The following is a 27125-nucleotide window of genomic DNA, read 5'->3' on the forward strand; positions in this document are numbered from 1 at the left end:
TCAATCAAACTGCCTCTTAGGTTCACAGTCGGCTGAGCCCTCTCCGCCCTGCCCGCGCCTTGGCTGCCGGCCGGGCCCTTCCATCTGTTCCGTGGCGGCCGCAGTCACTGCCGCTTGTCTTTCTAATCGTTCTTATCTCTGCATATTTATATGCAATGTTGTTACCCTGATTTAGAGGACTGGAACAAGACTTTTGCAAGATTTTATAACTCATGGCAGCACAACAAATGCACCTACATTTCCTTATAAGTGCACATGTGTTTGTGTGTATATATAGATATATTCTACCCAGAGTTTAACTTTGCTTTAGTTATTTCTTCGTGCTAAGAAAATTGTGTGAGCAGACTTCCTTCAGTTTCAACACGAGGTGCCAGTTTATGAAGTTTGTGATGAATCTTTTTCCCCCTCTAGTGGTACTACAGGGCATGTCAGCTTTGTGCAAGAGGTTTCCTTTTCTCAGACTCCTAGCCAGCTTCTCAGTTTCCGACAGCATCAAAGTCAAAGCAAACCAACTTCAAGGGCTTTTGCTCTTTGCTGCTGCATTAGCTCCAGTGGTGCAATTTACCCTCATGAAAAAAAGAAGCCAGTGAGAGTGTAACTTACTCCTCAGTCTTTTTTTTTTTTTGGTCCTCCAAAAGACCTTCCAACAAGCCCAGTAAGAACAGGCCATTCACTTAGCAGCTTTGAGAACCTACCTGCCAGGCACATGTGAGTGAAAAGAGCTGTATCATATGAAAGGATCTTTGTTGTTGTTATTCTGTGTCAAAATATAAAATCTTAATATTAAGACAATAGTACAACATTGTGATTAACAGCTCAGCACTGGAACCAAACTCATTCAAATCCCAATTCCACATTTACTAGCTATCTAACTTCAGGCAAGTTATTAACCTCTCTATGCCTCAGTTTCCTTATCTACAAGTGGAGATGACAATAATACCCTTCTCATAGGGTTATAATTTAAACTACTGCTTGGCATTATTATCTTAATTGTGAAATGTTTCTTAACAGTCCTAATTTTACTCTAGAATGACCTGATTAAACATTCCTTTCTACCAAGCAATATATAGAACATTTTAAACTTCTTTATATGCATGTAGGTTACCACCGAGGTCTTCTGCATCTTTTCCCCAGGCCAGTGCACGAGCTTTTGTTTATTCCTGGCCTGAAGCCATTTCCTCATTGCTCCTGCTCCCCGCATCTCTCTTATCTAGAGCATGGGGCAGCAAACTACAGTGGGGAGCCAAAATCCAACCCAATGTTTGTTTTTTGTAAATAAAGTTTTATTAGAACACATCTACACTTAACTTGTTTATGTATTGTCTGTAGTTGCTCTCATGCCACAATGCAAGATGAATGGTTTCAATAGAAACCATACAACCCATAAAGCATAAAATACTTACTATCTGGCCCTTTATAGAAAAAAATTTCTGCCCCTTGTCTACACTTTGAGTAATTCTGGATTTGTGCTCCCTGAAATATGTCTGAAGAACTCCAATTTAATTCTAAGGCATTCTTTCAAGAAGACCTCTACAAGAGCCTGCCTTGCCACAAAACAATGTAAACAACTTTGAGCAACTAGAGTAGCTGATCCCCATTCATTTCTTCAGCAGGCTTTTGTTGAACCTCTAATACTTGCCAGGGATTGTGCAAGACATTAGGGTAAAAACCATAGCCCTAACATTGATAAAGTCCAGTGGGAGAGATACAGTGCCTCAGATTTAGCTACAGGACAGTGCATTTGAGGGCACAAAACAAGACCATCTTTCCCTATAGAGGTGATCAAGAAAAACTTCCTAGAGAAGTCAATGCTTGGGCTGAGTCCAGAACAGTTAGCATTTTAGGTAGAGTACAAAGACAGAATCCTGAGAAATGAGCACTTTGGTGACAAAAACTCCAGGAGGACTGGAGTGCAGGCTTCTTAAAGAGGAATGAATAGAGATGATCATGTGGAGAGAGAAGGTGTGAGGTCCCCATCCATTACCCGCTTCTCTCTTGGGTGGCCCACCCAGTCTCCTTGGTAGAGCTTCTAGACAAACAAACCTCTCATGATCATTAATCCAAATGTTGGATTATCAAGGGGAGAGGAAATAACCCTTCATTCCAGAACGTTATACAGTCTGGGGAAGGAGGCAAATGTATAAGCAAATAACTACAGTGCAGTGTGCTAAGTACTAAAATAGAGGTTGATATGCAAGTGACTAACTACTTTGGAAGAATCACAGAAATTTCCATAAGAGAATTGACTTTAGAGCTGAGTCTTAAAGATATCATATGGGGCGCCTGGGTGGCTCAGTCAGTTAAGCATCTGACTTCAGCTCAGGTCATGATCTCATGTTTCATGAGTTCAAGCCCCACATCAGACTCAGTGCTGTCAGCATGGAGCCCACTTCAGATCCTCTGTCCCCTCTCTCTCTGCCTCTCTCTTATGCTGTCTCAAAAATAAATAAATATTTTTTTAAATTTTTTTGAAGATATCATAGGATTTCAGGAAGAGGAAATAGCATATACAAACAATTGAAGTATATAATTGATTGAATGGTGTTTTGTGGCCCTGCAAGTTTTTGTTGTTGTTGTTGCTGGAACCTCAAGTTCCAAAGGCAGAGTGGAAGGGGATGGGGTGAGAGAAGTCGAGAAAGGCCAGTCCATAAACAGCATTATTATGATATACTAAGGAATTTGATGTTTACTTGACAGGCCATGAAAACCAATGAAGGATCTTAGGAAGGGGGAAAGATGTTCTTACTTTCACTTTGAAAGATTTATTCTTTCAAGGTTACAGTATTGCAAATCAAAAGGAGGGGACAGCTTTGGGAGCTATTAGTACATACTTGGTCTGTCCTTAACAAAGGCAAAATGAATGTCATCATCCTTCATATAAATTACTGGTTTCCAAAATATGTATGTTATTAAACATTCCCTCCACATTTATAAAACATATTGCCCGATTTTGAATTTTCATATCTCACCTTAGACCTCTTCAATGTTTTCATTTTCAACCTACAACAAAAACGGTTAAGAAAATCTATTTGTTGTCCAGGGGTGCACAGCTGGCTCAATCAGTGGAGCATGTGACTCTTGATCTCAGGGTTGTGGGTTTGAGCCCCATGTTGGGTGTATAGATTACTTAAAAAATAAAATAAAATAGGGGCACCTGTGTGACTTGGTTGAGCATCTGACTCTTGATTTAGGCTCAGGTCATGGTCCCAGGCTCATGGGATCAAGCCCCAGATGGAGCCCCACATGGAGCCCCATGTCGAGCTCCATGCTGAATGTAGAGCCTGCTTGTGATTCTGTCTCTCTCCCCCTCTGGCCCTCTCCCTTGCACATGTGGTCTCTCTCTAAAATAAAAATTAATTAATTAATTAATTAATTAAAATTGTTAAAAGAAAATCTATTTGTTTCTATAATAGAAAACCTAATCCTTAATAGGTACAATGGTTTTGTCACACTCACTGATGCCCTAGTAAATGCTTAGCAGTCCTAGATGGGAGACTGATTGTCTTCTGTAGTGTTTCAGTAGGGCCACATGATGCTTATCCAAAGCTGAGTCAATGTTAAAGTTCTTAATAGGCTACACATTGTATCATTCCTTGGGGGAATTGCTTTCCCTCCAATGCTTTACTTACAGATTTGCCTAGTTTCATGTTTAGGAATTAAAAATTGGACTAATAATATTATTTCAATTATTTGAAAAGGAGGGATATATGCAGGGATGGACTGGAGCCAGCCTGTACTGACTTTCAGGAGCTGATTGTTACATTTTTAGGAATTTTGCTGGTTGTTAAATACAGTCATTATGAAAAAGTAAATTGTATAAACTCACAATAAAATAAATTATATTAAAAACAAAAGCAATACATATTCAACACTCACTACTTCCTAATCATTTTACGACATATTACTCTCTCTGTTCTTGAGTTATACACATCTATTGTGTCTCTGTGGTGTAAATACGATTAATGACATAATATTGTACATCTCTTCCCAATTTCTTATTCAAATGATGTCACATTGATAGCTCGAAATGAAGTATGGTAGGAGTATTTATACCACGGAAATGGCCAAATAGTACAAATCCAAATTATAAATATTGATCAAAATTATTAACAATGAATTTTCTTTTAATCTGGCTAGCTTATAAATGGTAAATTATGTAAATAAAATGATCTATGATCTGCTTAAAATATGACTAAGGGCTAGAGTGTAACACTGTCTGTTGAATGCTTTCAAATTGTTCTTCTGTTAAAATATTTGTGAAAGGTAAAGAGAAAAGCAACATTCAACTCTGAGACAAATTACCATAGAGAATTCACACAACTCCCTACAAAAAACAAGGGCAGGCCCCCATTAGGACAAAACAGATCATTCAGTTTGGAGGCATGTGGGTCCACCGCTGGGCAGCCATGCCACAGGCCACAAATGCCTGAGCTACAGTCAGTGGGAACACGCTAACTCATGCCAAAGCTTGTCCCTCTGCGTGTAAGGTGGTTTCTACCACTATAGCCAAGAAAAATAGCCAAAGATCCCAGCCAACCTTTTCAACATCTCCAGAATTTATGCCATGGGAAACCAGGAGGTGATATGAAGGTGAGAACAGACAGATCTGGGTGGGATCCTGGCTTTGCCTCATACTGGTTGCTTGTGTAGGGACCAGTCTTTGAATCTCAGTTTCCCTAAATACGAAAGGGAAATAAGAATATCTTTTCTTTTTATTTTTTTAATGTTTATTTATTTCTGAGAGACAAAGAGAGAGCAGGAGAGGGGCAGAGAGAGAGAGAGAGAGAGAGAGAGAATCCCAAGCAGGCTCAATGCTGTCAGCAAAGAACCTGATGCAAGGCTGGAACCCACGAAGCTGTGAGATCATGACCTGAGCCAAAGTCAGGAGTCAGAGGCTTAACCAACTGAGCCACCCAGGCACCCAGGGAAATTAAATAAAAATATCTTTTTTTTTTTATTTTATTTTTTAAAATTTACATCCAAATTAGTTAGCATATAGTACAACAATGATTTCAGGAGTAGATTCCTTACTGCCCCTTACCCATTTAGCCCATCCCCCCTCCCACAATCCCTCCAGTAACCCTGTTTATTCTCCATATTTATGAGTCTCTTATGTTTTGCCCCCCTTCCTGTTTTTATATTATTTTTGTTTCCCTTCCCTTATGTTCATCTGTTTTGTCTCTTCAAGTCCTCATATGAGTGAAGTCATATGATATTTGTCTTTCTCATACTGACTAATTTCACTTAGCATGATACCCTCCAGTTCCATCCACATAGCTGCTAATGGCAAGATTTCATTCTTTTTGATTGCTGAGTAATACTCCATTTTATATATATACCACATCTTCTTTATCCATTCATCCATCGATGGACATTTGCGCTCTGTCCATACTTTGGCTATTGTTGATGGTGCTGCTATAAACACTGGGGTGCCTGTGTCCCTTCAAAACAGCACACCTGTATCCCTTGGATAAATACCTAGTAGTGCAATTGCTGGGTCATAGGGTAATTCTATTGTTACCTTTTTGAGGAACCTCCATACTGTTTTCCAGAGTGGCTGCACCAGCTTGCATTCCCAGGGAAATAAAAATATCTTAAGTGGTCTTGAAGACAAGACATCTAAAGTACTTCACATAACAAGTGGTAGTGTTATTGAAAACACAAACAACACCTAAAAACCACCTAGGTTGTGTAAGAATGATTTTTCCCTTCTTCCCACCCACCCAGGTGCCATTAGCTACTCTGACATTAAGTAAAGAAGTGTCTGGGCTTTGGCTTAGCTTTTCTTTCAGTTTTATCCTTAATATTAATCCTTAATATTAGCCAGATTCACAGATATTTTCTTTTTCTCTTTCTTTCCTTTCTTCTCTTATTCAATAAATATTTCTTTCTACTGTGTATCAGGAACTGTGCAAAGCTCTGAGAACACAATGTTGAAGAAAAATGGTAGTAGTAACAGTCATAGTAGAAGTACTGGTAGTAACAATAGCTAACACTTATTGACCACTGACCATTGTGTAAAAGAGACCCAGCCCTGCTTTCATGTAGCTGACAATTTAGTGTGGGGAAACAGGTATTTAAAAAATAATTATGGCCAAAAATTTCAGAGAGTACATATTTCACTATTTTTTCTCCATTTTTTAATATAGGAGACTGAACCCCAACCAAATTTGGTTAAAAAAAAAAAAAGAACTAAAGCTAAATACTAAGAGGTTAAATTAAAAAAGATTTCCTTGGGCCACCTGGGTGGCCCAGCCGGTTAAGCATCCATCTTCGGCTCAGGTCATGATCTCACAGCTTGTGAGTTCGAGCCACACCTCAGGCCCTGTGCTGACAGCTCAGAGCCTGGAGCCTGCTTGGGATTCTGTGTCCCCCTCTCTCTCTGCCCCTCCCCCACTCACGCTCTGTCTCTCTCTCCCTCAAAAATAAACATTTAAAAAAATAAACAAAATTAAAAAAATGAAAACAAAAAATATTTCCTTTACTTTCCTGTGAATAACTTTGCTTACATATTTTTGCAAATAAAAACAGACCAAAAAACCCTGAATAAAAAAGAGCTTGTTGGAGAAAATGTGGTAGAGAGAGGGAGAAAGAATATTATGGATAAATGATTCCAGAATAATTAGTGTGCAATTAATTTGAAGTTAATAATACAATTACAAGAAAGAGTTTGGGTCTTTTTAACCAGTAAAACAATTTGGATTCCTTGCAATCAGCTATCAGGATAGGTAATGAGTATTTTCTGTTTAAATCCTACATTTATTCCCAATCTTCCCACTTTCCACCGGGGGACAACAAATTTTGGTTTGCAGAGCCTAATTGACTAATTCCCAGCCTGGGATCCATGAGTGTGATAACGGGAGTCTATAAGCCATTTAATGGTTGAAAAAACACTGGCAGGCTTAACATTTACCTGCAATAAGGCTGCACAAACTCATTAAAATGTTATGCTTCTTTGATTTCTTTGGGAATAATATCAAGTTATTGCAGTAACTGGTTATCTTAGGCAACTTGGCTATTATGGCATCATGGGATTTATTGATGAAACATTGTTTTAAAACAAAGGTCCATGTTGGGGGAAGCACTGTAATAAAAGAGATCTCTGGTTCTGAAATCTTAGATCTCCAAGCTCAGTGGATGTGTGTTATGTCTGAAACAAAAGGAACGTGGCTGCCTAATGGAGCAGCATTCTGCAAAAGTAATCTATGAAACAGAATTTTCAAAAATGTCTATACAAAGGTACATTTCTCTAGAGAGAATAAGAGAGTTTTGCAGACGCATCTGCATCTGAAATTGCACATAGGTACACAAAAGACCATTTTAACAACTTTTATATTTTTTAAGGAATGCAGTGTGTTATTTCTTAGACTTCTGAGGGTCACATAGGAAAGGCAGGATTGCATTTTAACTTTGATTTTAATTTGAGGTTTCAGTGAACACTAAAAAGGTATAACACTTAGTATTAAGTCTCTTTTTGTGTGTTTTTCTACTCTCAATGTGTGCATCCCATGAGATATTCTTAAATTGCCTACTATAATCTTGGACTTTTATGTTGCATTTCTGGAGAAGCCTAAAATAATTTGATGCATGACTTTTTTTTCCCCAGAGTTTCTCATGTTTACTAGCAAGCTATTTGGGTAACTTCTTTTAGCAAAGTTATGGAGATTAATATGGAATATGTTGCTTTTACAGGATTATGAAATTTCATGTTGCAAAACGGAAGTTTAAGGAAACATTACGCCCATATGATGTAAAAGATGTCATTGAACAATATTCTGCTGGTCATCTAGACATGTTGTGTAGAATTAAAAGTCTCCAAACACGGTAAGCAATAGAAATGAGATTTGTTGTGAAGGAATAGGGATAAAAACTATCTGAGAAGAACTTTTTGTAGAGAAAACTCTTGAATCTCATATTTCTAATTCATTTTCATGGATAACTGCACTTTTTCTTTTAACATAGATTTTTATTGAAGGCTGTAAATCAGGCATTAAAAGCCTCCAATGACAGTATACAGTATCTCAGTTTCCTCATCTGTACAAATGGGACTCATGTTAGTGCTTGCTTCATAGGGTTGTCATGAGGATTGAATGAATTAATACACATTAACTAAATGCTCAATAAATGTTAATGGTTGTTGCTGATGTCATTTGAATAATTGCCGCTATTGTTGTTTTGTTATTCTCTAAATCCTAACCGTCCTTCAAGAATAAGAAGTCTTTCTCCTTCATTAAACTTGACCCGACTATCTGGCCCACAAAACCAGACCTTTCCCTTCTCTGACCTCTTACAGCATTTAGAACTACTACAGAGCATAGAAACATTCGTAATCTCGGTATACTGTGCCAGAGAATTGGGACTGAAAAACAAGGGGTTGGTTCCCATGTTGTTTCCTGGAGGCAAGTTTATTCCTCTTGTTCATGACTAAGACTGGGCCTTTCTCTTCTTTAGTGTCCTGTACAGTGCTAGGTACACACTATCTCTCCGGTGAGCATCTTAGTGAGTGATTAAAAGAAATGAGTTCAATATGTTCCTCCAACCACATTTGATTGTGTTATCTTGAAGCCAGAATGTTCAGTCAACTCAGTTTTTTAAGAGTCTTGCTTCACTCTCAGGCACAAATTACTGGTGTTTGTGTTTGAAGAGTTCTTAAAACACAAGGAGAGAGTCTAAAACATTTGTTTTTATCCCACAGCACACTTAGCCCAGTGGGATATAATGCGCCCTTACTAAAACGCCTGTTCATCAATTCTAGAAATCATAATTTGTTCATTCATTCATTCACTCACTCATTCATTCATCCAGCAGACAATTATTGAGTCCTGAATGTGTGCCAGGCACTATGGACATTCAGAGATTAATAAAATAATGACTTAGTCCTTGCAGAGCTTGCAGTATAATAGATTAGATATGACAGAAGGTAGGCACTGCCTGTATTTCTCAGCAGACAAAGCAAACGGGAATGTTGAGTCAGTACTCCTGATAATTCAGTTCTAACACACACACAAAAGAAGACAGTAATCCCCATTTCAGTTGATCAAGTCTCCTTGGAAATTGTTTTAATTCATTCTGTAGTCATGTTACAATCTCTGCCTGTGTGGCCATGGTCTTCCAAGTCCTTTAATAGTACTATCTGTGGCTCCAAGCATTTTTATAAAGTTGAAATGCTACAGAATTTGTAGAACTAATCTTTACATTTCCAGCTCATGCAGTGTATATTCCCCAACAAGAATTCCAAAAGATGGAAGTGATCACTTTCTTATCTGCCTCTCACATATCAGATGTACTGAATAATCTGTTCTATTAACATGAAATAATCATAATTATGATTTTGTCATTTTTTCAGCAAATTCAGGAAATGCCTGGTCAGAGATGGAAACAGACAAGTTATCTTGTAGTTTAGGACAATTTTGCCTCCAGAAGATAGCCCATAAGTGACTTCATCACCGACCGGAGTAATGAAAAAATTAATCTCATGTGTAATTCTCATGTTAAGAAAATAACCACATCAACTGGAACAAGATCATTTTTATTTCATCTTACATAAATTAAAGATAATCGTCTTTAATTTTTCTTTTCAAAACACTTCATTCTGGCCTAGGGCAATCTCCACCTTCAGCATTTATAATCAGATCTCCTCTTTCCTTGATAGTGTCGACCAAATTCTTGGAAAAGGGCAAATCACCTCAGATAAAAAGAGCCGAGAGAAAATAACAGCAGAACATGAGACCACTGATGATCTCAGTATGCTCGGCCGTGTGGTCAAGGTTGAAAAACAGGTACGGTTCAACTACACTGGTTAACTTTTAAGTCAGAATATTTTTAATCAAAATGTTGGCAATTAGATGTATTTTAGTGATTAATGTATTTTAAAGACATGAAACCAAGAAAGAGTGAATGAAATTACATTTTGTGCATAGACAGTGTTCTCTAAAACACTTGGATTTCCACATAAGGAATAAAAAATTTCATCTCATCAATTAATGCTTGAGGCAACTATAGATTTTCAACAGTAAAATAACAAAGACCTATTTTTCATTTGTGTTTTGGTGGTTATCTTTTTCACTCTTTAAAAAACAGAACAAAACCTCATTGTAACTATCCTGGTACATTGAAAGTTGCTAACCCTGAAGCTGTATCTTCTCATACAAAGATAATCGTCCAAACCAAGAAACAGACTCTTAACTAACTATAGAGAACAAACTGATGGTTATTTATGGTGGCCCGCAGGGGGTTGGGGGAGGGGGAGGGGCGAAATAGATGATGGGGATTAAAGAGTACACTTATGATGAGCACTGAGTAATGTATGGAATTGCAGAATCACTACATTGTTCACTTAAAACTAATATAACACTGTATCTTAACTATACTGGAATGAAAATTAAAAACTTTAAAAAAAGACAACTGTCCAGAAATCAAACTGCTCCCCAGTCTAATCAAAAATATTTCAAGTATTAATTCTGAAGCATTTTTATCCCTTTATTTTTATTTATTTATGTATTCTAATTTACATCCAAGTTAGTTAGCATATAGTGCAACAATGACTTGAGGGGTAGATTCCTTAATGCCCCTTACCCATTTAGCCCATCCCCCTCCCACAACCCCTCCAGCAACCCTCTGTTTGTTCTCTATATTTAAGAGTCTCTTATGCTTTGCCCCCTGGTACCTTTATTTTTAAATTTGGAATCACCTACATTGATATTTAAGGTCTCACTTTCATTATAGAAGTTCCTGACCAGACTGCAGTAGAGTCCCAGAATGATTTCTTGGAGGAGGCTTAGCCAAAGGCAGCTTGATTGGGCTGGGAGTCTTGAAGTTGCTTTCTTACAGTGCTTATATGTTTTTTGAGAACATCAGTTGTCCATTTTAAAGAGTTAAGGGGGTGGGTGGGTCTTGGTAGAGATTACGTAGAAGCCAAATCATACCTCTCCTCTGAAATCATCCCTTGCTCCCACCACTGCTGACGTACATTATACTCAATATTTAACTGTATTGAAACACCCTGACTGCACTTTTTAATTCTAGAAATGAAGCCCATTCTTATGACAGGTTATACTCATATGTAACCACTTTCCCCATTTTTAGGTGCAGTCCATCGAGTCCAAGCTGGACTGCCTACTAGATATATATCAACAGGTCCTCCGGAAAGGCTCTGCCTCTGCCCTCACTTTGGCCTCATTCCAGATCCCACCTTTTGAATGTGAACAGACATCTGACTATCAAAGCCCTGTGGATAGCAAAGACCTGTCCAGTTCCGCACAGAACAGTGGCTGCTTATCCAGATCAGCTAGTGCCAACATCTCTCGAGGCCTGCAGTTCATTCTGACGCCAAATGAGTTCAGCGCTCAGACTTTCTATGCGCTTAGCCCTACTATGCACAGTCAAGCAACACAGGTGCCAATGAGTCAAAGTGATGGCTCTGCAGTGGCAGCCGCCAACAACATTGCAAACCAAATAAATGTGGCACCCAAGCCAGCAGCCCCAACAACTTTACAGATCCCGCCTCCTCTCCCAGCCATCAAGCATCTACCCAGGCCAGAAACCCTGCACCCAAACCCCGCAGGCTTACAGGAAAGCATTTCTGATGTCACCACCTGCCTTGTTGCCTCCAAGGAAAATGTTCAGGTTGCACAGTCAAATCTGACCAAGGACCGTTCTCTAAGGAAAAGCTTTGACATGGGAGGAGAAACTCTGTTATCTGTCCACCCCGTGGTGCCCAAGGACTTGGGCAAATCCCTGTCAGTGCAAAACCTGATCAGGTCAACGGAGGAACTGAATATACAGCTTTCTGGAAGTGAGTCAAGTGGCTCCAGAGGCAGCCAGGATTTTTACCCCAAATGGAGGGAATCCAAATTGTTTATAACTGATGAAGAGGTGGGTCCTGAAGAGACTGAGACAGACACGTTTGACGCTGTGCCGCAGCCTGCCAGGGAAACTGCTTTTGCGTCAGACTCTCTAAGGACTGGAAGGTCACGATCATCTCAGAGCATTTGTAAGGCAGGAGAAAGTACAGAAGCCCTCAGCTTGCCTCATGTCAAACTGAAATAAGTTCTTCATTTTCCTTCTAGCATAGCAGTTCCTTTAGCCAGACATATCATTGCATGAACTATTTCGAAAGCCCTTCTAAAAAGTTGAAATTGCAAGAATCAGGAAGAACACGAAAGAAAGTTTATAAGCCCGTTATCTTTTAATTGCATGAAAATGCATGTTAGGGATGGCTGAAATTCCAAGGTACATCAACATTAACCCACTCATTTAGTAATGTACCTTGAGTTAAAAATCCTGAGAAACCAAACACTGCTAATGCTTTGGGGTGTGTGACAATGTCAAGATTAGGTCATTTAGAAGATTTGACTCTGTGTTTTGAAATTATGGGAGTAAACAACTTCAAATTTCAGGCGTTTCTGCTTTGTGATTAAATACAAAATACATTTTCAAAATTAGGCCATAATGTATATGTAAACACAATGGCTACCATCAACCGCTGCTAACAAGGTATCAAGGAAAGCAGAACTTGGGAATAATAATAGAAACGGCTGCTTATTTCAAGATATATTTACCAACCCATTCCTATCCAGTCATTTTATTATTAATGTAATTTGAATGTCAATCTGTGTGCTTTTGGTGATTTAACGCTGTGGCAAGCAATTTTGCACATCATTTTCATGTTGTTCTTTAGGACGAGAATGTTCTTCAGTTAGAAAGTGTGCAAATAATGAAATTCAGGGCCAGTGGGGCAAATAGACTATTTGATACATGTGAGTTCATGGGAAGGTATTCCTCGATGGCTAAATCGCCTTTATAAGTGGTCGACTTCTACACAAGCGAATACAATACGGATGAGTAGAAGGACCAGTGCGGCTGGGCTGATCTCTCTGCAATGGCGCCACCCCCGGCTTGCTGTAGTGTCAGAAACCATTCCCGCCGAATTGACAGGCAGGATCCTGGGGAATTAGACATTGGAGTGAGACTGAAACGGCAAAGGCTTGAAAAGAATCCAGACACAACACCAGGAAGTGGGTGAAGTTAATGAAAATAGCCTCACCCTCAGAGGGTAAAGAGAGGGAGAAAAACAAACCAAAATAGAAGAACTTGATCTTTTTAGAAAATGAATATTACTAGGGAATCTCAACTACCTAAACATCCCTTCGTCTTATATATAAACAGAGAATTTTGCAAGGTATTTATTTTTTAATACGCCCTGAATGTTTTTTGCTATTATGTAATACATTTTGCATATGGAAGGCTATAACTAAACTTCCTTTACTTTTTATACTGTAGCAAACATTTTCTATTCTCCCCCAAGAATGTTGCCCCAAATCTATAATTATTGGTTCCGTTTCTGGTATACACATTTACAGTTAGAAGCCAGGTACTCCTGGCTGGGTCTGCAAATCAAAACACTTAATCATATAGCCGCAGCAGCAAGGACCCAAGGGAAACAAAGTGAAAGATGCATTTACCAGAAAAGCAAGCCACGCTGACTGCTTGTTGGGAACCTCTCTAGCTGTCTCAGAACTTCAGCCAAGGTAATGGCATTAAAAAAAGCAAGGAGAAGCCAGAGAGCACTTCAGTTCAGTTAAACTCCAGCCACAGAAGGACTTATGAAAGGAAGAGTTTTTTTCCTTGGCAGATAATGCTCCTCCAAAAAACTTTCATCAGCCAGGAAGACAAAGCAGGGATAGCAACTGGCTGTCCAAAGGCAGGAGGAGGCCCTGAAATCCACCAGTCCTTCCCAACTGTCTCCCCCAACAGGCTTTCTCCACCCCTGACTCTCCTACTCTTCCTCTCCAATAACTTATCAATTCCCTGCCACTCTTTTGCTCCTGAACTTCACCAGGCCTTACCCAGTCTCCATCCCCAAGTAAGCGACTTCTCTGCTCTTCCTCAAATAGGCTTCTCAACCTTTTAAAACCCTTGCCCCTTTTGATAAGCACTGAAATTTTAAAAGCTTTTTCTTCTCAACCCACCTGGATTCTAGCATCCTCCCCTGGAGTGTATCATTCAGAATCTTCTTGGCTGCTGGAGACATACAGAAGTTAGGGTCTCAATTCTACACTCCAGTTAAAAAAGATTTTATCAAGCTTTTAAAGCAATTATTTTCATTTTTGAAGCACAGAATTTTAGTAAATTATTAAATGAAGTTTTTCACCTACTATGTCTCTCCTCAACCTGAAGTTGCGACACACTCTCCCAAAGAGGTTGGACACACACGCGCGCGTGCACACACACACACACACACACACACACACCATTCCTCTGACCTAAAGCCAGACACCTGCCATGCACACTGCAGGCTCTCTCCAAATATCAGTCGAGGAAGAGGAGGGAGGCAGCAACTTTCAGGTAGCACTGATTCCTGGACATACTCTGTCCTGGGTCGAACCCCACTGGCAGCAGGAATTCTGAATGTATTGGGGACCCCTCCTTAGGCCTCTTTAGGCTTCAAACACAGTATTCATCCAGCATTGCTGAAGACTGAAGATTCAGAAACAAACCCTAAATGCATCACTGAGGTCTTAATCATAGCAAAATGTGATAAACCATGATGTGAAAAACTTTTATACATTGAAGCCATGACCATTTTGTGTCTATCTTACTCTAGCACAAAAACTGTTGGATGTTAAAAGATAGTCGTGCTATATGCAAACTGTAGGGTTTTGTCTGTTGTGCTACTCTCGACGGAGTTGAGAGGGGTCTCCCATTTACACTTAGCAAAGTCCCATTGGTCCATGCCAAATGGTGTCTTGAAGCACAATTTAGCTGAGCACTGAGCAGTCACATGCTCAGAAGTTTGTCTGCCTTCTTCAATATGTAGGGTTGATGAAGCTAACACGCACTAGCAAACATCCCTTCTATGAGGTTGACTAAAAATATTGCTGTGTCTGGTCTAAATGTTTGCATTTTGTTCAACTAAATTAATATCTGTAGGTTGCAAGTTTTGTTTTAAGACACTTTATTGAGTTTTTAAGTCTTTATCTCCTGTTCAAAGGTGCCTTTCTCACCTCCCATTGACTCAGTGATTCTGAAAGTTCATAATTTGCAGGTGAAACAAGTCTAATAGGAGGAAATCAGGCACAAAGTGACTAATTCTCATGCCCATTTGCAAAGCAAAACTACAAGAAAGGATGAAATCTGAGCAACTAAATTAACGGATCACTTCATTCAACCAGACTGAGAAAATGTCATAAACATTAATGTATCTCCCCAGAAGCTGATATTTTTTGCCTTAAATGACATGGTTGTGTTTTTGTAAGAGAAACTTAATATAATTATGTGCATTTTAAGTGAGCAGTTCTAAAAGTCAAGTATGACAATACAGTCGTCTGTTCCTGAAAACAAATAAATCAGGAACATCATACCCATCTCAAGCTATCATTGAAATGTAATTTCCTTTGCTCTCTTTTACTGGGATCATTTGTTTTAAAGTAAAACATTAAAAATATGTCTATAAACAGTTAGCGTGACTGTTTTTATCTGGAACTAACCGGTTGGTTCTGAACTCACTGGGCCCAGTGAGCCAAATGGGGTGTGTACAGATTTTGGACTGAAATATAAAAGTTCCCTTTCTGCAATGTGAGTGAAGAAACCATTGGTAATTTGGGGACGGGGAGATTTGCAAATGTTTTTGAGGGTGTATCATAAGAAAATGAGGGGCGCCTGGGTGGCTCAGTCGATTGAGCATCTGACTCTTAGCTCAGTTCAGGTCTTGATCCTGAGATCATGAGTTCAAGCCCTATGTTGGGCTTGGCACTGGGTGTGAAGCCTACTTAAAAAATAAAAATAAAAAATAAGAAAAATTAATTTGATATTGATCAAAATTCAGGTAAGCAGTGCTTGTGTATTAACTAGACACATGTCACATGTGCTTTGTATTAACTCTAATAAAAGGGTTTGCTAAAGTGACAGGAAATGACTGGGAGACCAGGCAGGTGCCCAAAGCTGCAGCCCCTGGCTACCCAGAATTACCATTTTTAGCATCTAGCCAGCAACACCATACCAAAGAAGGACTTGAAAGTGGGGGATGGGCATTGAGGAGGGCACTTGTTGGGATGAACATTGGGTGTTGTATGGAAACCAATTTGACAATAAACTATATTAAATAAATAAATAAATAAATAAAATAGCCCATTCCTTCTATTCTCGTAGGAATTTTGCACTAAGTATCCATGATTAATTCCAGCGGAATTATTTTAAAGGAAGCTCTGAAGGTTAGGACTCTGGACTACAAGGTAACAAAGCCCTAACAGAAGCATTTGAGACAGGAGGAAGAAGGAAGAAGGAGTGTTATCCCGGAGAGCAAAGTGAGGGGACTTCCCATCACGGCTCTAATGAGACCAAACACGTCTATGCCTATTCTACTACCTTCTAGAGATGAGTGAAAATAAAACTGTGTACGGAACATGCCTGCTTGACCAACTTAAAAGTGTAAATCACTTCCAAACACGTTTGAACTTGTTTAGCACTACCTTTCACCCCCACCATTTAATTTTTTTTTTTTCCAACGTTTTTATTTATTTTTGGGACAGAGAGAGACAGAGCATGAACGGGGGAGGGGCAGAGAGAGAGGGAGACACAGAATCGGAAACAGGCTACAGGCTCCGAGCCATCAGCCCAGAGCCTGACGCGGGGCTCGAACTCCCGGACCGCGAGATCGTGACCTGGCTGAAGTCGGACGCTTAACCGACTGCGCCACCCAGGCGCCCCCACCCCCACCATTTAAAAGCAAAATTATACTTCCGACAAATACTGTATCTTAACCATAGATAAAAACAGGTTCCCAGGGACACCTGCATGGCTCATTCAGTGAAGGATCCAACTCTTGATTTCTGCTCAGGTCATGATATCACGGTTTGTGAGTTTGAGCCCCACACTGGGCTCTGCACTGGTAGTGCCGAACCTGCTTGGGATCTTGTCTCTCTCTCCCTCTCTCTTTACCCCTCTCCTGCTCTCTCCCTCTCTCTCTCTCTCTCTCTCAAAATAAATAAATAAATAAATAAACATTAAAAAAATATAGGTTCCCAGACCTTGGAAACTTTTATTAGTGTGGCTTTCACTGCTTCAAAAATGTGATGCAAGTAAAAATTGTTTTTAAAAACAATTTAATTTTAATTATAACAAGGCTTCACTTTCTAGCACACCTAATTGCAAATTATACATTTCAAAGCAGAAATTTATCAGATGTATTGTGTGTAAACTATAGATTTATGCACTGCCATGGAAATTACAACACCACAAAACTGGTAAATGGCAAAATGTTTTTGTTCAAATAAATAGAAAATCCAGAGGTACACTGGTATGACTTACTTCTCTTTGCCCATGATTCACTTCATGTCTATCATAATTTTAAGTCTGGTGTTCTCTCGGAGAGACATCACGATCCTAGCATTCTCATATCCTGCCACAACACCTACACCTACTTTTTCAACCACATGCATTTTTTCTTATTTTTAGTGATGCTCATCTCTCCATTATTTGCTTCTTCTTCCTTTGCCTACATTAGTGTGACTTCCTTCCTGGATTGCCAATCCCTGCTCATCCCTGTGACCCCAAGTAATGAAGTATTCATGCGTCCCCTTATTGCCACTCGCTCTCATGTGAGCCATGAAGACATCACACCAGAGATGCCTGGTTAAGCTCTGACTCTTGATTTCGGCTTAGGTCATGCTCTCACATTCGTGGGTTCAAGTTCCATGTTGGGCACTGTGCTGACAGTGTGAAGCCATATAATCCTTACCACATTACCACAGGTAATATATCCAGGAACACTCTGGATGAAACAACCTTAAATACATTTTGTATAAAGAACATTTTTGGGGTGGCTGGGTGGTTCAGTTGGTTGAGTATCTGCCTTCAGCTCAGGTCATGATCTCACGGTTCGTAAGTTCGAGCCCCACATCAGGCTCTCTGCTGTGCATGCAGAGCCTGCTTCAGATCCTCTGTCCTCCTCTCTCTCTGCATCCTCCTCTGCTTGTACACGTTCTCTCTCTCTCAAAAATAAATAAATAAAACCTTTTTTTAACTTTAAAAATATATATAAGAACATTTTATTATCTAACACAGTTGAAGTCCAGAGGTAGGATGGCATAATACAGTTTGCCCAATTACATCTTCAAGGTTCCAGGTTCAACGTTTTTATCTCTACTGTCTTCCTCATCAGGATAGTATTGATGATTCTTCTCTTGTCCACAAGATGGCTGCCAGAGGCAACTGCTGCCACACACACCCTTAATCACAGCCAACAGGAAAGGGGAGGAGGTAGGGAGCCTGCCACTCACCATGGAATACAAATCCTTTCCTGACACTTGATCAACCTAAAGCAGGTCACATGTTCATTCCCTTTTTTGTGTTTTGCTTTGTTTTATTTAAATCCAAGTTAGTTAACATATAGTGTAATATTGGTTTCCAGAGTAGAATTTAGTGATTCATCACTTACATATAACACCCAGCACTCATCTCAACAAGCACCCTCCTTACTGCCCATCACCCATGTAGCCCATCCCCTCTCCAGCAACCCTCAGTTTGTTCTCTGTAGTTAAGAGTCTCTATAGTTTGCTTCCCTCTCTTTTTTTTAATCTTATTTTTTCTTCCCCTCCCCTATGTTTATCTGTTTTGTTTCTTAAATTCCACATACGAATGACATCATACGATATTTGTCTTTCTCTAACTGGCTTATTTCACTCAGCATAATACACTCTAGTTCCATCCATGTTGTTGCATATAGCAAGATTTCATTCTTTTTGATGGCTAATATTCCATTGTGTATATACACCACATTTTCTTTACCCATTCATCAGTCAATGGACATTTGGGTTCTTTCCATAATTTGGCTATTTTTGATAGGGCTGCTATAAACATTGGGGTGCATGTGCCCTTTTGAATCAGCATTTTTGAATCCTTGGGATAAATACCTAATAGTATAATTGCTGGGTCATAGAGTAGTTCTATTTTTTTTTTTTAATGTTTATTTATTTTTGAGACAGAGAAAGACAGAGCACGAACGGGGGAGGGTCAGAGAGAGGGAGACACAGAATCTGAAGCAGGCTCCAGGCTCCGAGCTGTCAGCACAGAGCCCGACGCGGGACTCGAGCTCACAGACTGTGAGATCATGACCTGAGCTGAAATCGGATGCTTAACTGACTGAGCCACCCAGGCGCCCCGAGTAGTTCTATTTTTAATTTTGGGGGGAAGCTCCATACCGTTTATCAGAGTGGCTGCACCAGTTTGCTTTCCTACCAACAGTGCAAAAGTGTTCCCCTTTCTCTGCATCCTCACCAACATCTGTTGTTTCCTGAGTTAATTCTTGAGGCTGATAACAGTCACCAAGTATCTGCCCTGATTGGCTTGAGCCAATCACAACTCCCCTTTTGGAACTAGGGAGAAGGGACCCACAAAATCATAGTTCTATTGGAAGAAAAAATTTAGGCAAAATATATATTATATACAATATAAAATATAATAAATATATATATTTTTTGTCATACTATATAGTTATAGGTAGTTACTATTAGATGAGAAAACTAGTGCACTGAGAGATTACTAACTTGCTGAAGATCATAAAGCTTTTCAGTGGTAGAGCTCAGTTTAAATACTTGTAGTCTCACTCCAGGGTTTGAGATACTACTTTTTTTTTTTTTAATATTTATTTTTGAGAGAGAGACAGACAGAACATGAGCCGTGGAGGGGCAGAGAGAGGGAGTCACAGAATCTGAAGCAGGCTCCAGGCTCTGAGCTGTCAGCACAGAGCCCAACACATGGCTTGAACCCACAAACCATGAGATCATGACCTGAGCCAAAGTTGGACGCTCAACCAACTAAGCCACCCAGGCACCCCTGAGATACTAACTTCTACATTTTGTTTGTTTGTTTGTTTGTTTGTTTGTTTGTTTTTGAGAGAGAGAACGCAGAGGGAGGGGCAGGGAGTGAGGGAGACAGAGGATCCAAAGCAGGCCCTGTGATGACAGCAGAGAGCCAGATGTGGGGCTCCAACTCACAAAACGTGAGATCATGACCTAAGCTGAAGTCGGTGCTTAACTGACTGAGCCACCAGGCACCCCACTTCTACATGATTAATATGTGAGTGTGCCCATACAGAAGTCTTTGGTGAACTGGATTTAGAGATCAGAATTACAGTCCCAAGAAGACAGAATGTTAATTTGATAATTCCTAGTGTGAAACTTAATTGAGGGAGAAAATAGTCTTTTTGCAATTGTCTTTTTTTGTTTGTTTATTTGGAGAGAGAGAGAGACAGCACATGCAGGGAAGGGGCAGAGAGAGAAGGAGAGAATCCCAAGCAGGCTCTGTGCTGTCAGTGAGGAGCCTGATGTGGGGCTCCATCCCACAAACAGCAAGATCATGACGTGAGCTGAAATCAAGAGACAGACACTCAACTGACTGAGCCGCCCAGGCACCCTGAAATTGTCTTTTTTAATAAAAGCTTTCCTTCTACTTTGTGAGCCATTAATATTTCAATTATCAATTAGAAAGTAAGCATAATGTTCCCTTTGAAAATAGTATGATTGGCTTTCTTCCAGCCAGACTGTTTTTCTACTATGAACCTATTCCTACTTGTGTTTACACCTGGCCAAAAACTATGAAACTAACAAAACTTGAGGGGTTTAAAATAGACTCCAAATTCAACCACTTCCTAGCACTTCCACCCCTGCACTGTATGTAGTCCAAGGCACCATCTTTCCTCACCTGCAATAGCCTCATTGTGAGATCCAGGCTGCTGGAGGAGGAGAAGTTCAAAGTGAGGACATGTTTAGCTTGTCATAATCTTGACTACAGAGATCCAGCTGTGGATTTGCCATTCAGGAAAGTTCTAGAAAGGAGATTTAGGAAGGCTTATTGTCAATTTATTCCTAGCTTAAGGGACTTCAGGATCTTTTGCTCCTGGAACACCCCATCACCACCCCCGAACATTTAGCAATCAAGGACAATGCCTGGGTACCTAAGGTTCTCCAGGTTGCCTGGCTCCCTACTTCACCAGGCAGTTGAAGTAGGACCAGTTTCTGTCTCCATTTAGACCCTCCACCACCACACACACACACACACACACACACACAATCTCTTCATTTCTTCTCACATGAGTCTGCCATTTTTTTAAAACGTTTATTTATACTTGAGAGAGAGAGAGGGAGACAGATCGCGAGTGGGGAAAGGGCAGAGAAAGAGGGAGACACAGTATCTGAAGCAGGCTCCAGGCTCCGAGCTGTCAAACCATGAGATCATGACCTGAGCCAAGGTCGGACACTCAACTGACAGAGCCACCCAGGCACCCCTCATTAGTCTACCTTTTAAAGTCCAGGGGAGGGGCGCCTGGGTGGCGCAGTCGGTTGAGCGGCCGACTTCAGCCAGGTCACGATCTCGTGGTCCGTGAGTTCGAGCCCCGCGTCGGGCTCTGGGCTGATGGCTCGGAGCCTGGAGCCTGTTTCTTTTTTTTTTTTTTTTTTTTTTTTTTTTATGAAATTTATTGACAAATTGGTTTCCATACAACACCCAGTGCTCATCCCAAAAGGTGCCCTCCTCAATACCCATCACCCACCCTCTCCTCCCTCCCACCCCCCATCAACCCTCAGTTTGTTCTCAGTTTTTAACAGTCTCTTATGCTTTGGCTCTCTCCCATTCTAACCTCTTTTTTTTTTTTTTTCCTTCCCCTCCCCCATGGGTTCCTGTTCAGTTTCTCAGGATCCACATAAGAGTGAAACCATATGGTATCTGTCTTTCTCTGTATGGCTTATTTCACTTAGCATCACACTCTCCAGTTCCATCCACGTTGCTACAAAAGGCCATATTTCATTTTTTCTCATTGCCACGTAATATTCCATTGTGTATATAAACCACAATTTCTTTATCCATTCATCAGTTGATGGACATTTAGGCTCTTTCCATAATTTGGCTATTGTTGAGAGTGCTGCTATGAACATTGGGGTACAAGTGGCCCTATACATCAGTGCCTGGAGCCTGTTTCCAATTCTGTGTCTCCCTCTCTCTCTGCCCCTCCCCCGTTCATGCTGTGTCTCTCTCTGTCTCAAAAATAAATAAACGTTAAAAAATAATAATAATAATAATAATAATAAAGTCCAGGGGAATGTTGGGGAGGGTCCCTTCTTTTCTTATTTTTTTTTAACATTTATTTTTGAGAGACAGAGCATGAGAGGGGGAGGGGCTGAGAGAGCAAGAGACACAGAATCTGAAGCAGGCTCCAGGTTCTAAGCAAGCTATCAGCCCAGAGCCCAATGCCGGCTCAAACCCACAATCTGTGAGATCATGACCTGAGCCAAAGTCAGACGCTGAACCGACTGAGCCACCCAGGAGCCCCAGGGTCCCTTCTTTTCTGGAAGCCCCTGTCTTCATTCAACCTAGAAGAGCCTGACCAGGCTTCATGTGTGAGAGAAGCAGTTTGTGGGAGAGCTCTTTTCCGTTTCCTTCTCCAGTACTGGGCCGCATCTCTGGGAGTCAGCAAGGCGGCACATCATGGTTCTGAAGACCTCAGTGCTGGACCCGCCCAAAGCCCCTCCTGGGTCAGATAAGCTTATCCAAAGGAAAAAGACAGCACATCAGAGACTTTATACATGGAGTCACTTACTTTATTGGAAGTGGAAGAACACTTTCTTACATTTAGGAGACGTGTCTCAGACATATGCCTAGAAGGTCTGAGAGGAACAAGATTAGGTCATAAATTCAAACTTCTATCAATGTCATTTCTCACCAAAGCCAAAACTTTCCCTCACCTCCTAAATGCCAAAGGGAGATCAGTCCTTTATTAATAACAGAGTGAAATCTAATGGAATCTAGGACAACCAACCCATTGGTAGGGGAAGCCTGGGAAAGCCTGAGAGAGACAGTCCCGCCCACCCTCGTAGGCAGACTGGGCCCTGGCCCTGGCACTCTGGTGGAGATGGCCAGGTCGTCCTCAGTCAGGGCCTACCTCCAGCCGAACTGCAGCATCTGAAGGTCTGTGGAGACAGAGGCAGGGCTCACAACTAAGACCCAGGGCAGGCCAGGACCCCCAAGGAGACATTAAGCAGTGTTACCCCAACCCGGGCCTTCCTGGCTGTGCCTATCCACACACCTCCCTGCTACCTTGCTGCAATTCCAGACTGAAGACCACCAAAATGGCTGTGGCTCCAGGGCACTATCTTGAAGGACTCACTGGAGTACCTGCATTTCCGGCCACCCAAGCGATTCCTGAAGAAATCAAGATGCCGCACAGCTCTACAATTCAGCCAAGGACATTGACCTTGAGCCTGCCAGTCGGAGTCTCAGCTCCCCATGCTCCATATCATATCACATAGCCACTGCCTTGCCACAGGCAGTACAACTACGGCGACATGGGTCTGGCATGTGGCTATGAACCAACCTTCCAGCTGAATGAGGGTGTAGCTGTGCACCTCAATTCAGTGAAGGTCTATGTCAAGGTGGCCTGCAACCAGAGGAGGGACGTGTGAACCTCCACCCCTAGGGGTGTATGCTCTGGGACAGATTGTGGGAGAGTAGGGGAAGGTTGGAAACCGGGGAGGGGGCATGGCATAGACAAGAGCCACCCAACAAAGATGCACTCCTCCTGGTTCTCTTCCATGTCAAATACCAATGGAAGGGAAAAGTTCTCAGCAGATACTGTCAACCATGGCTTCCTGCTGCAAGTCCTCATATCCTTGCCCTGAATTGCTCATACCTGGTTTGGAATAGGGGCAAGCTAAAATGACCTGTCAAAAAAGAACCTGGAAGAAGTCAGGATAGGCCCAGGACCTGTGCTAAATATTGGCACCTGAACAACCCCACATCTTGGACAGCCTTAGGGGAAGGGCAGCCCATGCCTACAACTCCTTTCAATAAAATCCATCCCAAGTAACTGTCTAATCGGAGCTTAATCCTTTCATGCCAAATTGTATTATCTCCTCAGTGCTTGCCTCTCTGATGCCCAAGAATCCAAAATTATCTTCATTCTAATTTCAAAGAAATTTTGGAGCATATCTACTGGGCATGAGTGAGGGCAGGGATTAAGGGATGAAAAGCACTAGAACAGGAAGATTCCAAAATGGCCTCCCTAGATTTGGACAGGCACTGTTTTAGTTGGCTCACACTACAAAATATTATAGACTGAGGTGGTTTATAAACAAGTACCATGACGCCTGGGTGGCTCAGTCGGTTGGGCAGCCAACTACAGCTCAGGTCATGATCTCACGGTCTGTGAGTTGGAACCCCGTGTAGAGCTCTGTGCTGACAGCTCAGAGCCTGGAGCCTGCTCCCAATTCTGTGTCTCCCTCTCTCTCTCTGCCCCTTCCCTACTTGCTCTTTGTCTCTCTCTCTCAAAAATAATAAACATTAAAAGAAATTTTTAAACAAGTACTTATTTCTCACAGTTCTGGAAGCTGGAAAGGCCAAGATCATGGCACTGGCAGATTTGATATCCGGTAAGATATTCCTGGTTCGTAGAAAGCCTTCTTTTCACTGTGTCCTTACATGGCTGCATGTCTGAAGGGGCACTCAAGCTTTCTGGGGCCTCTTTTATAAGGACATGAATCACGTTAATGAGGAGGAACTTTCCCAAAGGTCTCACTTCCTAATACCATCACCTTGGGGGTTAGGAATTCAATATGTGAATCTGGGGAGGCATGCAAGCATTCAGACCATAGCAGTTACTACCAGCCAACCAATGATTACACATGTGTGGTCAAACCTGAGCTTATTTGGTGTGCTGCTTCAAGAAAGAAGCAACAGTCCAGAAATACAGAGCCTCTTTATACAGAAGAGTTGTGGAGAGCCTATTATAGGATTTGACTGGGTGATTCTGAGGGCTGTTTAGAGAAGCAGAGGCCAGTTTTGTAAAAATAGGGCAATCTGGTGATTATCCTGATGATTTTTATGTAGGAGGCAGGTTAATGTGGTCTTGATTGAAAAGTGTCATTGTCTCTGTCTGGTTGTACACGTAGTTTGTAGTAAATGGCCTTTCTACATCTTGCTGCATCACAATCGCTGAGTGGTCTTGACTGGTTAAAGTATTCTGCAAGAGTCGTTTATGTTTAGTAGGGAACATTAGAGTTTACCTTCCAGCTGCAAGTTCTTAGGGTGGTTTTTTTTGGTGGTTTTTTGTTTTGTTTTGTTTTGTTTTTTTACTTTTCCATCTCCCCTTTTGACCAAAGGACATTGGCCAGCCCTCAGGACATTCATCTGCATGGTTCAGATCCACACTATCACCAGAATCCATTGATCACAAGACTATTTGGAGAACACTGTCTGCATTTGTACTGCAGTTAGTTTCGCATGAGTCTTTTATTACAAGGTGAGATGCTGAATTATTTAAGAACATAATGACTGCACAGTAGCATTTAATAGGGACACCTGTGGATAGGGACACCTGGGTGGCTCAGTTCATTAAGCATCTTGATTTTGGCTTAGATCATGTGAGTTCATGGGTTCGAGCCCACTGACAGTGTGGAGCCTGCTTGGGTTTCGCTCTCCCTCCTCTCCCTCTCTCTGCTCCTGCCCCGCTTCCGCACATGCATGCATGTGCACACTTGTGCACTCTCTCTCTCTGTTTCAAAATAAATAAGTAAACTAAAAAAAAAAAAAAAAAAAAAAGACTGGACAGGATACATGGGTCAACTAAAATACAGGTAACTACTGGAAACAAAGTGATTATTAGTCCTATTAACAGGTTGCAAAGGAAAAAGCCTAGACTTCAAACCCAGACCATGAAATCAGGTCCCCAAATCCACCTGAATGTGTTCTAGAGAGCTAGATAGTCTTTCTTCTAACAACTACTAACTGCTCTACCTAACCAATAGTGTTTTAGGTAGGTGCTACAAGCAGTGTTTTCTATAAAGCAAACACTTAGCTAGCCAAGAAGAAACCAAAGGCCATTTAATCATCCATAACCACCATGAAACTTTAATTTAATCTAGTTTATTGGACCTCCAGAGCAGAGGTAGTGTCATTTATGACTTCTCTTAGGTTCAAAGACAAATTTTGTACCAGCTTTTCTTGTTGTATTATTCCTACTATTGAAATTGCAGTGGGAGTCGATTACATCTCCTGGGAGCTCTTCTGAATAGTCCATGCTTCCCTTGTTTCAGGTCTCGCAGTATCTTTCTTAGAGAAACAGTTCCTGTAGGAATAGATGCTTTAAATATTGCAAATTCTCTAAAAGTTACTCCATACTATTACACAAAATAGGTTTGTGTAATAATCAGGTGAACGCCTGATGTCCACATAAAAAGTAGTAACTTACTGTTGCACAAATTGAATAGGAAGCACAAGTATCATTGATCACAATGGGAGCAGGACAATCATTAGTCCCTTAATATGTAAAGATTCCTCAAGTGGAGGCTGGGGAGTCACTGAAGACAACAGACCAATACTGCAAGGATAACCTTAATATTTGTTTTTATTCTATAATCTTGTTTCATGAGTCAGGCTAAGTATTGGGTTCAATGTTCAATATTGATAGAGCTGAAGCCTAAGATTAACACTGTCAGGAAGATTCAAATTCCAGAAGAAAAAAAAATTTTTTGAAGTGTTGAAAAGAACAGCTATTAAATTTTGGTTAGTCAAATCTGGTGGAGGATGACAAATCCATTAATCAATTAGATTTAGAACAATATCTATAGCCTGGACACACACACACACACACACACACACAGAAAGAGGTTTGCCTCTCCTCAAGTGGAAGAGAAATACTACAAAGGATTAAGATTAGAAATGTAACTATGAGAGGGGCGCCTGGGTGGCGCAGTCGGTTAAGCGTCCGACTTCAGCCAGGTCGCGATCTCACGGTCTGTAAGTTCGAGCCCCGCGTCAGGCTCTGGGCTGATGGCTCGGAGCCTGGAGCCTGTTTCCGATTCTGTGTCTCCCTCTCTCTCTGCCCCTCCCCCGTTCATGCTCTGTCTCTCTCTGTCCCAAAAATAAATAAACGTTGAAAAAAAAACAAAAAAAATAAAAGAAATGTAACTATGAGAAAGAAGTATGAAAAATTTCTCTTCACCTCTAGGGGGCACCAAAGTACAATGATAAGTAGAGCAAAATAAAAAAAGGAGGGCAGAGATACCAAAAAATGTATCTTGTTTTATTGCCTTGGGTTGAAGCTCTCTAGTTCACATCATTGGCTTTATATGAAGTTC

General features: G+C 40.9%; 1 protein-coding gene across 2 annotated transcripts in view; it reads left to right on the forward strand.

Moving 5' to 3' along the window:
* Positions 1–15461, forward strand: part of KCNQ5 (potassium voltage-gated channel subfamily Q member 5) — a 517269-nt gene extending 501808 nt beyond the window's left edge. For both annotated transcript variants that reach the window (XM_043591809.1, XM_043591810.1), the window contains 3 exons: positions 7693–7824; positions 9653–9779; positions 11086–15461. In XM_043591809.1, coding sequence (XP_043447744.1) covers positions 7693–7824; positions 9653–9779; positions 11086–12048 — 1222 coding nt within the window. In that variant the 3' untranslated portion in view covers positions 12049–15461. The remainder of the gene's footprint in view (positions 1–7692; positions 7825–9652; positions 9780–11085) is intronic.
* The last annotated feature ends 11664 nt before the right edge of the window (positions 15462–27125 follow it).

This window comes from Prionailurus bengalensis, chromosome B2 (assembly GCF_016509475.1).
Source record: "Prionailurus bengalensis isolate Pbe53 chromosome B2, Fcat_Pben_1.1_paternal_pri, whole genome shotgun sequence".
In the NCBI taxonomy this organism is placed as follows: domain Eukaryota; kingdom Metazoa; phylum Chordata; class Mammalia; order Carnivora; family Felidae; genus Prionailurus; species Prionailurus bengalensis.